General features: G+C 45.0%; 1 protein-coding gene across 1 annotated transcript; it reads left to right on the forward strand.

The window, feature by feature from the left end:
• The first annotated feature begins 922 nt into the window (after window positions 1-922).
• Window positions 923-3,424, forward strand: LOC117337298 (EKC/KEOPS complex subunit TP53RK-like). Its single transcript, XM_033898202.1, has 2 exons — window positions 923-1,172; window positions 2,737-3,424. The coding sequence occupies exons 1-2, from the start codon at window positions 983-985 to the stop codon at window positions 3,228-3,230; spliced, it is 684 nt and encodes a 227-aa protein (XP_033754093.1). The 5' UTR covers window positions 923-982; the 3' UTR covers window positions 3,231-3,424.
• Window positions 3,425-14,664: the final 11,240 nt, after the last annotated feature.

Consider the following 14,664-nt stretch of genomic DNA (forward strand, 5'->3'; position numbering starts at 1 on the left):
TCGCTTGAATTTTAGCTTAAGACTAGTAAGCCAGCTAGAGGTCCTGGGTTCGATCCCAAGCAGCGGCAGCGATTTAAATTTAATTAATCCTGCACACCGTTACATATATAATGGAGGGAAACAACTTACTCATCCTCTGCAACCAGTGCGTGCCGAACCTGTGTTCTAAGAAACCTACGCATGACTGCACACGACAGCATTCTGTCAGCGTGGCGATCACAGCTACCATGGTAAGTCTACTTCATCTGTTCATTTGACCTTGAGCCAAGATATAATCAGCATTGTCAAAACAAATGAACTTGCATATTCGGACCGTGCGTGCAAACATGTCTTAATGAACCAGACTGCAATAGATTTCGTCAACATCGATCTTTTCTAAAGTACTGTCGATGTCCAATTATGTTTGAAGCCGGGTCAATGCCAGTGTCAGAAATAAACAGACATATGATTTCAGTGGGTCAAACATGCACCGCAGACTTGTATGTACGGCTACCTGATGACAACTGATGCAAAACTAAAAACAGAATGTAGTTTCCATTGATTGTATACCTTTTGAGATGAATATGACGTCGGAAAATAGTAAAGAGTAAACCTATTTGACTTCGCCTTAGCTTGTGCCATGGCCGACGTTTATGCCGGCTTCTTAGGGAGCAAACATTATTTCTTTTGTAATGATGATAGTCTGGAACTGCCTATTTGATTAATTTTGTTGTAAATGCCTTGATTAAAGCTTTCATAAATTTTATTACAAAATTTCGTTAGCTCCAGTTTATCATCATACACGTGTTAATTCTTTACTATGTGAAAATAAAAGGTGACCAATATTTGTAAACAGAATACTCCAAGAACTCTTTTAAAATGAAGGTAATATAAAATACCTGATTTGTCAACGTCTTCCAAACGTTTTTGCTATGCCATTTGTAGACAGCGCGAAAAAGGTTTAAATCAACACCGGTCCGAAAGTGGGGAAGGGGAAGGGAAAATGGCCAGCGAAAGGATTTTGATGAAACAAGGCGCCGAAGCAAAATTGTACAAATTTAGCTTCTATGGAAAACCATGTATTGTTAAAGAACGTTTTAAGAAAACATACAGACACCCAACTCTCGACGCATCGTTAACCTCGCAGAGAATGAAATCTGAAGTGCGAGCAATGCTCCGAAGCCGAATGTGCGGTAAGGCGTACTGAATTTTAGTTTGGAAAATGTCAGTGAACTTCGATAATCATATGACATTTTAAGACGAAATAGTATTACCAGGGGCATGCATATATACTTTGTATGTCCCTGGCATTACTGACACTCCCACTTGAACTCCCGGTCAGAACATGTATTCACAACGTACCATAACAAGTTATTTCATCGGGTACCAGAAACATTATACACTGAATCCCATTGTGACATAGAAATCTCAGATATGACAACATGAAATTCTATGCCTGATTAAATGGGTCACTCAAGGTTAAAGATCAAAGGCAGCACTTGACCACTTTCAAAAAAGATGTTACAAATGTAGCGGGACTGGACCGACTGGGTCGATCATCGGTGATTAGGTAGCTCAATTGGTAGAGCATCTGGCAAGTGTTCGGAGGTCTCGGGTTTGAACCCCGGTCTGGCCACTGCATTTTCTCCTCTCCTGTTACAAAATTGGCGCCCAGCTAAAATACCCACGGTGGTGGTATAAGGGTCTCGTATGTCTTCGAAGGCGAAGACTTGGAAAAAAGGAGGGAGGTGTCTAGCGGGACTGGACTTGGTCGATCATCTTTGATCAGGTAGCTCAATTGGTAGAGCATCCGGCTAGTGTTTGGAGGTCCCGCGGCTCACTTACCATTGTATGGTATTTTGACCCTGGTTCATTTCACCATGCTTCAAAATACCATGCCACACCGGGTTCTAACCCCGGTCTGGTCGCTGCATTTTCTCCTCTCCTGTTAGACAAATAGAAGTCATATCATTTATATGTAATATCTATTTTGAAAGCGGTCTAGTAAAGCAAAGTGAGCATATGCTAACATTGAGCAGAGACTCGCATAAATGTACTTCACCTTCCTCAATAACATGCATACATGCATAAATCTATCAAAGGTTTGGTTTCATGGTCAGATAGCATTTTAGAGGAAATAGTTATCTATGTGAGCGCAATGTGGCCCATTATTAACAACTTTGATTTTATGTTAAATAGCCAAATTTCATCCAGACGGAGGAAAATATACTTCAATTTCTTTTTATTCAAAATCCTTAACACTTTTTATGCTCTGGGTTACTCCAACAGTGTTAGAGGATTACACTGTACATGTGCAGGGCATTCAGTTGACCCTTTACCTTTAGTAATTTCAGAAGTCAAATCACTATTTCTTAGAAATATAAAGGGTCAAAACATATGTCAAATAGACATGTCCCTTCAAGCCAAAGAGCCAGATCTTAATTTGGGGAGTCAAAAACATACTCTCAAGGGTCTACTGGATGCCAGCAGTGAGTAATTTATGATGTGTGTCGCACGCTTGATGGTTGGCATAAGAATTTTTTTTTTTAATTACCAGTCTTGGGATATGGTATTAACAGGAAATAACAACTTTTCCTATGCATGTATATATAAGAAACAGTTTTAGAATAAGGGTGTCTATAACGACAGTAACAATCTGGCGTTTGAATTGGAGATCTTGTTGTATTTGTACAATGCTGATGAAATATAAATATATGTATACATAATCACTTACATATAAATCATTGTTTTTTACAGGTATTTTTACACCAACAGTTTACTTTGTAGACATGGTGAACAACAGTATATATATGGAGGAGGTGCACGACTCCCAGACAGTCAGAGACTATATCATGAACATTCAGAAAGAAATTCCTGATATCAATTTAGCAATGACTGTCCTAGAACCCCTTGGAAAGAAAATTGGTGAAATTTTAGGTGTCATGCACAAAAATAATATCATTCATGGTGACCTAACATCTTCCAATATGCTGCTGAAGGGGCAACCGTCATCTTTCAATATTGTTATGATAGATTTTGGCCTGAGTCACTTTGAAAATATGCCAGAGGACAAAGGTGTTGATTTGTATGTGTTGGAGCGAGCCTTGCTGAGTACACATCCTAACACAGAGAAAGTGTTCCAGGTTATACTTGATGCTTACTGTGTCACTAACAAAGATGGAGCCAAGGAGGTCCTCAATAAGCTGGAGGAAGTGAGAATGAGAGGAAGAAAGCGTACCATGGTGGGATGAAGTAATCTTCTCACTGAGTGTTAAAACCTTGAACTACAGATATAGTATATGAATTAACTTATCATGTAAGTTGGCAGCAAAAACATTACTGTAAAGATTTACAAAACTGACATGACATGAAATTGAGTTTTGTTATTGATTTTTTTGTGATCATTAAAATCAGCTACTAAAACAGCATAAACCATTTTTCTACCTGTTGTGTTTCACGTGTTGTCTCTCGGGGTTTATATTTTAGTGTTACAGTATTACTGGCCATGGCGAGCAGTGTCTGTTGCCAGAAATGTCTTACAAATCTCTAAATCATCTGTATCCTTGTTATCACTATTTCTTGTGAAGTACAGAAGGGACATTTCTCAAACTTCACATGTAGGCTGCCCTTGGTCCCTACTTTGTGCCCAGTCAAATTTAAGTCTGATTTGGAAAATCAAATGGCAGACAGGCAGCCATTTTAGATGTTAATGGTCGATATTTGTAATTGGTACATTTCAGGAAGTTATTGGAAACATTCACTTTTAACAAACACAGTAAGAAACATTAATCAAGTTACTAGATCCCCACCAATACCCATGTGTCAGGGTTACTACAGATCCCCACCAATACCCATGTGTCAGGGTTACTACAGATCCTCACCAATACCCATGTGTCAGGGTTACTACACACCCTCACCAATACCCATGTGTCAGGGTTACTACACACCCTCACCAATACCCATGTGTCAGGGTTACTACACACCCTCACCAATACCCATGTGTCAGGGTTACTACAGATCCCCACCAATACCCATGTGTCAGGGTTACTACAGATCCTCACCGATACCCATGTGTCAGGGTTACTACAGATCCTCACCAATACCCATGTGTCAGGGTTACTACAGATCCTCACCAATACCCATGTGTCCGGGTTACTACAGATCCTCACCAATACCCATGTGTCAGGGTTACTACAGATCCTCACCAATACCCATGTGTCAGGGTTACTACAGATCCTCACCGATACCCATGTGTCAGGGTTACTACAGATCCTCACCAATACCCATGTGTCAGGGTTACTACAGATCCTCACCGATACCCATGTGTCAGGGTTACTACAGATCCCCACCAATACCCATGTGTCAGGGTTACTACACACCCTCACCAATACCCATGTGTCAGGGTTACTACAGATCCCCACCAATACCCATGTGTCAGGGTTACTACAGATCCCCACCAATACCCATGTGTCAGGGTTACTACACACCCTCACCAATACCCATGTGTCAGGGTTACTACAGATCCCCACCAATACCCATGTGTCAGGGTTACTACAGATCCCCACCAATACCCATGTGTCAGGGTTACTACACACCCTCACCAATACCCATGTGTCAGGGTTACTACAGATCCCCACCAATACCCATGTGTCAGGGTTACTACAGATCCTCACCAATACCCATGTGTCCGGGTTACTACAGATCCTCACCAATACCCATGTGTCAGGGTTACTACACACCCTCACCAATACCCATGTGTCAGGGTTACTACAGATCCCCACCAATACCCATGTGTCAGGGTTACTACAGATCCCCACCAATACCCATGTGTCAGGGTTACTACAGATCCCCACCAATACCCATGTGTCAGGGTTACTACAGATTCTCACCAATACCCATGTGTCAGGGTTACTACAGATCCTCACCAATAACCATGTGTCAGGGTTACTACAGATCCCCACCGATACCCATGTGTCAGGGTTACTACAGATCCTCACCAATACCCATGTGTCAGGGTTACTACACACCCTCACCAATACCCATGTGTCAGGGTTACTACAGATCCCCACCGATACCCATGTGTCGGGGTTACTACAGATCCCCAACAATACCCATGTGTCAGGGTTACTACACACCCTCACCAATACCCATGTGTCAGGGTTACTACAGATCCCCACCAATACCCATGTGTCAGGGTTACTACACACCCTCACCAATACCCATGTGTCAGGGTTACTACAGATCCCCACCAATACCCATGTGTCAGGGTTACTACACACCCTCACCAATACCCATGTGTCAGGGTTACTACAGATCCTCACCAATACCCATGTGTCAGGGTTACTACAGATCCCCACCAATACCCATGTGTCAGGGTTACTACACACCCTCACCAATACCCATGTGTCAGGGTTACTACAGATCCCCACCAATACCCATGTGTCAGGGTTACTACAGACCCTCACCAATACCCATGTGTCAGGGTTACAACAGATCCTCACCCATGTGCCAGGGTTACTACAGATCCCCACCAATACCCATGTGTCAGGGTTACTACAGATCCTCACCAATACCCATGTGTCAGGGTTACTACAGATCCTCACCAATACCCATGTGCCAGGGTTACTACAGATCCCCACCAATACCCATGTGTCAGGGTTACTACAGATCCCCACCAATACCCATGTGTCGGGGTTACTACAGATCCCCACTAATACCCATGTGTCAGGGTTACTACAGATCCCCACCGATACCCATGTGTCGGGGTTACTACAGATCCCCACTAATACCCATGTGTCAGGGTTACTACAGATCCTCATCAATACCCATGTGTCAGGGTTACTACACACCCTCACCAATACCCATGTGTCAGGGTTACTACAGACCCTCACCAATACCCATGTGTCAGGGTTACTACAGATCCTCACCGATACCCATGTGTCAGGGTTACTACAGATCCCCACCAATACCCATGTGTCAGGGTTACTACAGACCCTCACCAATACCCATGTGTCAGGGTTACTACAGATCCTCACCGATACCCATGTGTCAGGGTTACTACAGACCCTCACCAATACCCATGTGTCAGGGTTACTACAGATCCTCATCAATACCCATGTGTCAGGGTTACTACACACCCTCACCAATACCCATGTGTCAGGGTTACTACAGACCCTCACCAATACCCATGTGTCGGGGTTACTACAGATCCCCACCAATACCCATGTGTCAGGGTTACTACAGATTCTCACCAATACCCATGTGTCAGGGTTACTACAGATCCTCACCAATAACCATGTGTCAGGGTTACTACAGATCCCCACCGATACCCATGTGTCAGGGTTACTACAGATCCTCACCAATACCCATGTGTCAGGGTTACTACACACCCTCACCAATACCCATGTGTCAGGGTTACTACAGATCCCCACCGATACCCATGTGTCGGGGTTACTACAGATCCCCACCAATACCCATGTGTCAGGGTTACTACAGATCCCCACCAATACCCATGTGTCAGGGTTACTACACACCCTCACCAATACCCATGTGTCAGGGTTACTACAGATCCCCACCAATACCCATGTGTCAGGGTTACTACAGATCCTCACCAATACCCATGTGTCCGGGTTACTACAGATCCTCACCAATACCCATGTGTCAGGGTTACTACAGATCCTCACCAATACCCATGTGTCAGGGTTACTACAGATCCCCACCAATACCCATGTGTCAGGGTTACTACAGATCCTCACCAATACCCATGTGTCAGGGTTACTACAGATCCCCACCGATACCCATGTGTCAGGGTTACTACAGATCCCCACCAATACCCATGTGTCAGGGTTACTACAGATTCTCACCAATACCCATGTGTCAGGGTTACTACAGATCCTCACCAATAACCATGTGTCAGGGTTACTACAGATCCCCACCGATACCCATGTGTCAGGGTTACTACAGATCCTCACCAATACCCATGTGTCAGGGTTACTACACACCCTCACCAATACCCATGTGTCAGGGTTACTACAGATCCCCACCGATACCCATGTGTCGGGGTTACTACAGATCCCCACCAATACCCATGTGTCAGGGTTACTACACACCCTCACCAATACCCATGTGTCAGGGTTACTACACACCCTCACCAATACCCATGTGTCAGGGTTACTACAGACCCTCACCAATACCCATGTGTCAGGGTTACAACAGATCCTCACCCATGTGCCAGGGTTACTACAGATCCCCACCAATACCCATGTGTCAGGGTTACTACAGATCCTCACCAATACCCATGTGTCAGGGTTACTACAGATCCTCACCAATACCCATGTGCCAGGGTTACTACAGATCCCCACCAATACCCATGTGTCAGGGTTACTACAGATCCTCACCAATACCCATGTGTCGGGGTTACTACAGATCCCCACTAATACCCATGTGTCAGGGTTACTACAGATCCCCACCGATACCCATGTGTCGGGGTTACTACAGATCCCCACTAATACCCATGTGTCAGGGTTACTACAGATCCTCATCAATTCCCATGTGTCAGGGTTACTACAGATCCTCACCAATACCCATGTATCAGGGTTACTACAGATCCTCACCAATACCCATGTATCAGGGTTACTACAGATCCTCACCAATACCCATGTGTCAGGGTTACTACAGATCCCCACCAATACCCATGTGTCAGGGTTACTACAGATCCTCACCGATACCCATGTGTCAGGGTAATACAGATCCTCGCCAATACCCATGTGTCAGGGTTACTACAGATCCTCGCCAATACCCATGTGTCAGGGTTACTACAGATCCTCACCAATACCCATGTGTCAGGGTTACTACAGATCCTCACCAATACCCATGTGTCAGGGTTACTACAGATCCCCAACAATACCCATGTGTCTGGGTTACTACAGATCCTCACCAATACCCATGTGTCTGGGTTACTACAGATCCTCACCAATACCCATGTATCAGGGTTACTACAGATCCTCACCAATACCCATGTGTCAGGGTTACTACAGATCCTCACCAATACCCATGTATCAGGGTTACTACAGATCCCCACCAATACCCATGTGTCAGGGTTACTACAGATCCTCACCGATACCCATGTGTCAGGGTTAATACAGATCCTCACCAATACCCATGTGTCAGGGTTACTACAGATCCTCGCCAATACCCATGTGTCAGGGTTACTACAGATCCTCACCAATACCCATGTGTCAGGGTTACTACAGATCCTCACCAATACCCATGTGTCAGGGTTACTACAGATCCCCAACAATACCCATGTGTCTGGGTTACTACAGATCCTCACCAATACCCATGTGTCAGGGTTACTACAGATCCTCACCAATACCCATGTGTCAGGGTTACTACAGATCCTCACCAATACCCATGTGTCAGGGTTACTACAGATCCTCACCAATACCCATGTGTCAGGGTTACTACAGATCCTCGCCAATACCCATGTGCCAGGGTTACTACAGATCCTCACCAATACCCATGTATCAGGCTTACTACAGATCCTCACCAATACCCATGTGTCAGGGTTACTACAGATCCCCACCAATACCCATGTGCCAGGGTTACTACAGATCCTCACCAATACCCATGTATCAGGGTTACTACAGATCCTCACCAATACCCATGTGTCAGGGTTACTACAGATCCTCACCAATACCCATGTGTCAGGGTTACTACAGGGGGCCGCGGTGGCAGAGTGGTTAAGGTGTCCCGACACTTTAACACTAATAGCCCTCCATCTCTGGGTTACGACTTTGAAACCTACGTGGTACAGTTGCTAGGTACTGACCATAGGCCAGTGGTTTTTCTCAGTACTACGGCTTTCCCCAACCTCCAAAACCTGGCACGTCCTTAAATGACCCTGGCTGTTAATAGGACGTTACACAAAAACAAACCAAACCAAAGGTTACTACAGCTCCCCACCAATACCCAAGGGGTGATAGGTCTCTGTACCACCAGTATTAAGGGAGGGGTGTCAGGTCTGTACCACCAGTATAAAGGGAGGGGTGATAGGTCTCTGTACCACCATTATAAAGGGAGGGTGACAGGTCTGTACCACCAGTATAAAGGGAGGGTGACAGGTCTCTGTACCACCATTATAAAGGGAGGGTGACAGGTCTGTACCACCAGTATAAAGGGAGGGTGACAGGTCTGTACCACCAGTATAAAGGGAGGGTGACAGGTCTCTGTACCACCAGTATAAAGGGAGGGGTGACAGGTCTGTACCACCATTATAAGGGAGGGTGACAGGTCTCTGTACCACCATTATAAAGGGAGGGTGACAGGTCTGTACCACCAGTATAAAGGGAGGGTGACAGGTCTCTGTACCACCAGTATAAAGGGAGGGGTGTCAGGTCTGTACCACCAGTAAAAAGGGAGGGGCGACAGGTCTATGTACCACTATTATAAAGGGAGGGGTGACAGGTCTCTGTACCACCATTATAAAGGGAGGGGTGACAGGTCTCTGTACCACCAGTATTAAGGGAGGGGTGTCAGGTCTGTACCACCAGTATAAAGGGAGGGGTGATAGGTCTCTGTACCACCATTATAAAGGGAGGGTGACAGGTCTGTACCACCAGTATAAAGGGAGGGGTGACAGGTCTCTGTACCACCATTATAAAGGGAGGGTGACAGGTATCTGTACCACCATTATAAAGGGAGGGTGACAGGTCTGTACCACCAGTATCAAGGGAGGGTGACAGGTCTCTGTACCACCAGTATAAAGGGAGGGGTGACAGGTCTCTGTACCACCATTATAAAGGGAGGGTGACGGGTATCTGTACCACCATTATAAAGGGAGGGTGACAGGTCTGTACCACCAGTATAAAGGGAGGGTGACAGGTCTCTGTACCACCAGTATAAAGGGAGGGGTGTCAGGTCTGTACCACCAGTATAAAGGGAGGGGCGACAGGTCTATGTACCACTATTATAAAGGGAGGGGTGACAGGTCTCTGTACCACCATTATAAAGGGAGGGGTGACAGGTCTCTGTACCACCAGTATAAAGGGAGGGGTGTCAGGTCTGTATCACCAGTATAAAGGGAGGGTGACAGGTATCTGTACCACCAGTATAAAGGGAGGGGTGACAGGTCTGTATCACCAGTATAAAGGGAGGGTGACAGGTATGTACCACCAGTATAAAGGGAGGGGTGTCAGGTTTGTACCACCAGTATAAAGGGAGGGGTGACAGGTATATACCACCAGTATAAAGGGAGGGGTGTCAGGTCTGTATCACCAGTATAAAGGGAGGGTGACAGGTATCTGTACCACCAGTATAAAGGGAGGGGTGACAGGTATGTACCACCAGTATAAAGGGAGGGGTGACAGGTCTGTACCACCAGTATAAAGGGAGGGGTGACAGGTCTGTACCACCAGTATAAAGGGAGGGTGTACAGGTCTGTATCACCAGTATAAAGGGAGGGTGACAGGTATCTGTACCACCGGTATAAAGGGAGGGGTGACAGGTATGTACCACCAGTATCAAGGGAGGGGTGACAGGTATGTACCACCAGTATGAAGGGAGGGGTGACAGGTATCTGTACCACCAGTATAAAGGGAGGGGTGACAGGTCTGTATCACCAGTATAAAGGGAGGGTGACAGGTATCTGTACCACCAGTATAAAGGGAGGGGTGACAGGTCTGTACCACCAGTATAAAGGGAGGGGTGACAGGTCTGTGCCACCATTATAAAGGAAGGGGTGACAGGTCTGTACCACCAGTATAAAGGGAGGGGTGTCAGGTCTGTACCACCAGTATAAAGGGAGGGCTGACGGGTCTGTATCACCAGTATAAAGGGAGGGTGACAGGTATCTGTACCACCATTATAAAGGGAGGGCGACAGGTATCTGTACCACCAGTATAAAGGGAGGGTGACAGGTCTCTGTACCACCAGTATAAAGGGAGGGGTGACAGATCTGTACCACCAGTATAAAGGGAGGGCTGTCAGGTCTGTACCACCAGTATAAAGGGAGGGCTGTCAGGTCTGTACCACCAGTATAAAGGGAGGGCTGACAGGTCTGTACCACCAGTATAAAGGGAGGGCTGACAGGTCTGTATCACCAGTATAAAGGGAGGGTGACAGGTCTGTATCACCATTATAAAGGGAGGGCTGACAGGTCTGTATCACCATTATAAAGGGAGGGCTGACAGGTCTCTGTACCACCATTATAAAGGGAGGGGTGACAGGTCTCTGTACCACCAGTATAAAGGGAGGGTGACAAGTCTCTGTACCACCAGTATAAAGGGAGGGGTGTGAGGTCTGTACCACCAGTATAAAGGAAGGGGCGACAGGTCTATGTACCACTATTATAAAGGGAGGGGTGACAGGTCTCTGTACCACCATTATAAAGGGAGGGGTGACAGGTCTGTACCACCAGTATAAAGGGAGGGGTGTCAGGTCTGTATCACCAGTATAAAGGGAGGGTGACAGGTATCTGTACCACCAGTATAAAGGGAGGGGTGACAGGTCTGTACCACCAGTATAAAGGGAGGGGTGACAGGTATGTACCACCAGTATAAAGGGAGGGGTGACAGGTATGTACCACCAGTATAAAGGGAGGGTGACAGGTCTGTACCACCAGTATAAAGGGAGGGGTGACAGGTCTGTACCACCAGTATAAAGGGAGGGTGACAGGTCTGTACCACCAGTATAAAGGGAGGGGTGACAGGTCTGTACCACCAGTATAAAGGGAGGGTGACAGGTATCTGTACCACCAGTATAAAGGGAGGGGTGACAGGTCTGTACCACCAGTATAAAGGGAGGGGTGACAGGTCTGTACCACCAGTATAAAGGGAGGGGTGACAGGTCTGTACCACCAGTATAAAGGGAGGGGTGACAGGTCTGTACCACCATTATAAAGGGAGGGCTGACAGGTCTGTACCACCAGTATAAAGGGAGGGTGACAGGTCTGTACCACCATTATAAAGGGAGGGGTGACAGGTCTGTACCACCAGTATAAAGGGAGGGTGACAGGTCTGTACCACCAGTATAAAGGGAGGGGTGACAGGTCTGTACCACCAGTATAAAGGGAGGGTGACAGGTCTGTACCACCAGTATAAAGGGATGGCTGACAGGTCTGTGCCACCAGTATAAAGGGAGGGCTGACAGGTCTGTATAACCAGTATAAAGGGAGGGTGACAGGTCTGTATCACCATTATAAAGGGAGGGCTGACAGGTCTGTATCACCATTATAAAGGGAGGGCTGACAGGTCTCCGTACCACCATTATAAAGGGAGGGGTGACAGGTTTATGTACCACCATTATAAAGGGAGGGGTGACAGGTCTCTGTACCACCAGTATAAAGGGAGGGGTGACAGGTCTCTGTACCACCATTATAAAGGGAGGGTGACAGGTCTCTGTACCACCAGTATAAAGGGAGGGGTGTCAGGTCTGTACCACCAGTATAAAGGGAGGGGCGACAGGTCTATGTACCACTATTATAAAGGGAGGGGTGACAGGTCTCTGTACCACCATTATAAAGGGAGGGGTGACAGGTATGTACCACCAGTATAAAGGGAGGGGTGACAGGTCTGTATCACCAGTATAAAGGGAGGGGCGACAGGTCTATGTACCACTATTATAAAGGGAGGGGTGACAGGTCTCTGTACCACCAGTATAAAGGGAGGTGTGTCAGGTCTGTATCACCAGTATAAAGGGAGGGTGACAGGTATCTGTACCACCAGTATAAAGGGAGGGGTGACAGGTCTGTATCACCAGTATAAAGGGAGGGTGACAGGTATCTGTACCACCAGTATAAAGGGAGGGGTGACAGGTATGTACCACCAGTATAAAGGGAGGGTAACAGGTATGTACCACCAGTATAAAGGGAGGGGTGTCAGGTCTGTACCACCAGTATAAAGGGAGGGGTGACAGGTATGTACCACCAGTATAAAGGGAGGGGTGTCAGGTCTGTATCACCAGTATAAAGGGAGGGTGACAGGTATCTGTACCACCAGTATAAAGGGAGGGGTGACAGGTATGTACCACCAGTATAAAGGGAGGGGTGACAGGTCTGTATCACCATTATAAAGGGAGGGGTGACAGGTCTGTATCACCATTATAAAGGGAGGGCTGACAGGTCTCTGTACGACCATTATAAAGGGAGGGGTGACAGGTTTATGTACCACCATTATAAAGGGAGGGGTGACAGGTCTCTGTACCACCAGTATAAAGGGAGGGGTGACAGGTCTATACCACCAGTATAAAGGGAGGGCTGACAGGTCTGTACCACCAGTATAAAGGGAGGGGTGACAGGTCTGTTCCACCAGTATAACGGGAGGGGCGACGAGGCTCCATCCCATCTAAGTGTGTACAGGGGATAGCTTAATTAAATAGCCCCCAGCATAAAACTCCATGTTCACCAAAGGCTTAAGGTTATATGAATATACCAAATCATGTGTTAAATAAAAATGGATGTGAACAGTCAGATTAGGACTGGGGTGGGGTGTCGCCTTTCTGTTTTCAATTCACCCCAATGATTTATAAACTTATCTTGTTGAACACAGTTTTGTTATCAGAAACACCAGGTGATTTATATCAATTATTAAATTAATTTGACCAATATTGTTATACATGGAAACTAGAATTTAATACAAGAAAAACAAAAGTTGTAATCTTCTCCTAACGGAAATGTGTACAAATTTACCATTTTACATTGTGTTTTATAGAACTAGACATACTTGAAAGATATATATATCTAGGTATATTCTTTAATTTTAATGGTAGTTTTTTAATGTAAGCTGAAATGTTGCTAAGCAAGCTAAGAGCATAAGTCAGTTTTAGCTATTCAAAAGAAACTTTGGAACATATAACTTCCAAATATTACATGTTGACCTCCAATTGAAATTATTCGATTCTATTAATTTGCATTCCAGTTTTGTTCAACGCATATTAAATATTGGGGTTTGAAAATACAAACATTTTACCAAAAGTCATTTGTAATTTTGTTAAAACACTGACATTAAGTGATCACGTTTTGACATTACTTAAAAATCTCCAATAAACTATCAAGTAACATGTATACACTAATATATACTTTACAGGAAACAGGCTCCACGTCGTGTAAATGGCTGCCATACGTTAAAGATAGTTTATCTCAATATACCTTAAACTATGTCTGAATCTATCCATCAATATGTTCTTTTTCAAGAGATAAAATAAAGAGTCTAGTTAAAAGTATATTGAGGAATCAGTTTATACATAAATGGTTTCATGATATTGGTAATTCTTCAACAGGACAACCATATTCTATATTTAAGACACAATTTGGCATAGAGCTTAAAGAAAAAGACAGGAAAAATATCTGTAAATTTTGATCCTCTTATATTAAACTTCCAGTAGAGTCAGGACGATGGCTTGGTATCCCTCGTCACGAGATAATTTGTAGGTGTATAAATCAGATATTGGTGATGAATACATTACATATTCAAATGTGAACATGAATCTGTTATACGCTTGAGAAAGAAATATATTCCAAAATACCACTTTGCTCATCCTAGTCGAGACTAAGTGCAAGGGATATTCAACATATTTATCATTTATAGATGTTTAGAGAATCAAAGTTAATTGATTCTAAATTAAAGAGTATATCAGGCAGTTTAATGTTCTTAGTAATTATCACAAATATGTATTAATCATCGTATAGTA

The sequence above is a fragment of the Pecten maximus genome, chromosome 11 (assembly GCF_902652985.1).
Source record: "Pecten maximus chromosome 11, xPecMax1.1, whole genome shotgun sequence".
Classification (NCBI taxonomy): Eukaryota; Metazoa; Mollusca; class Bivalvia; order Pectinida; family Pectinidae; genus Pecten; species Pecten maximus.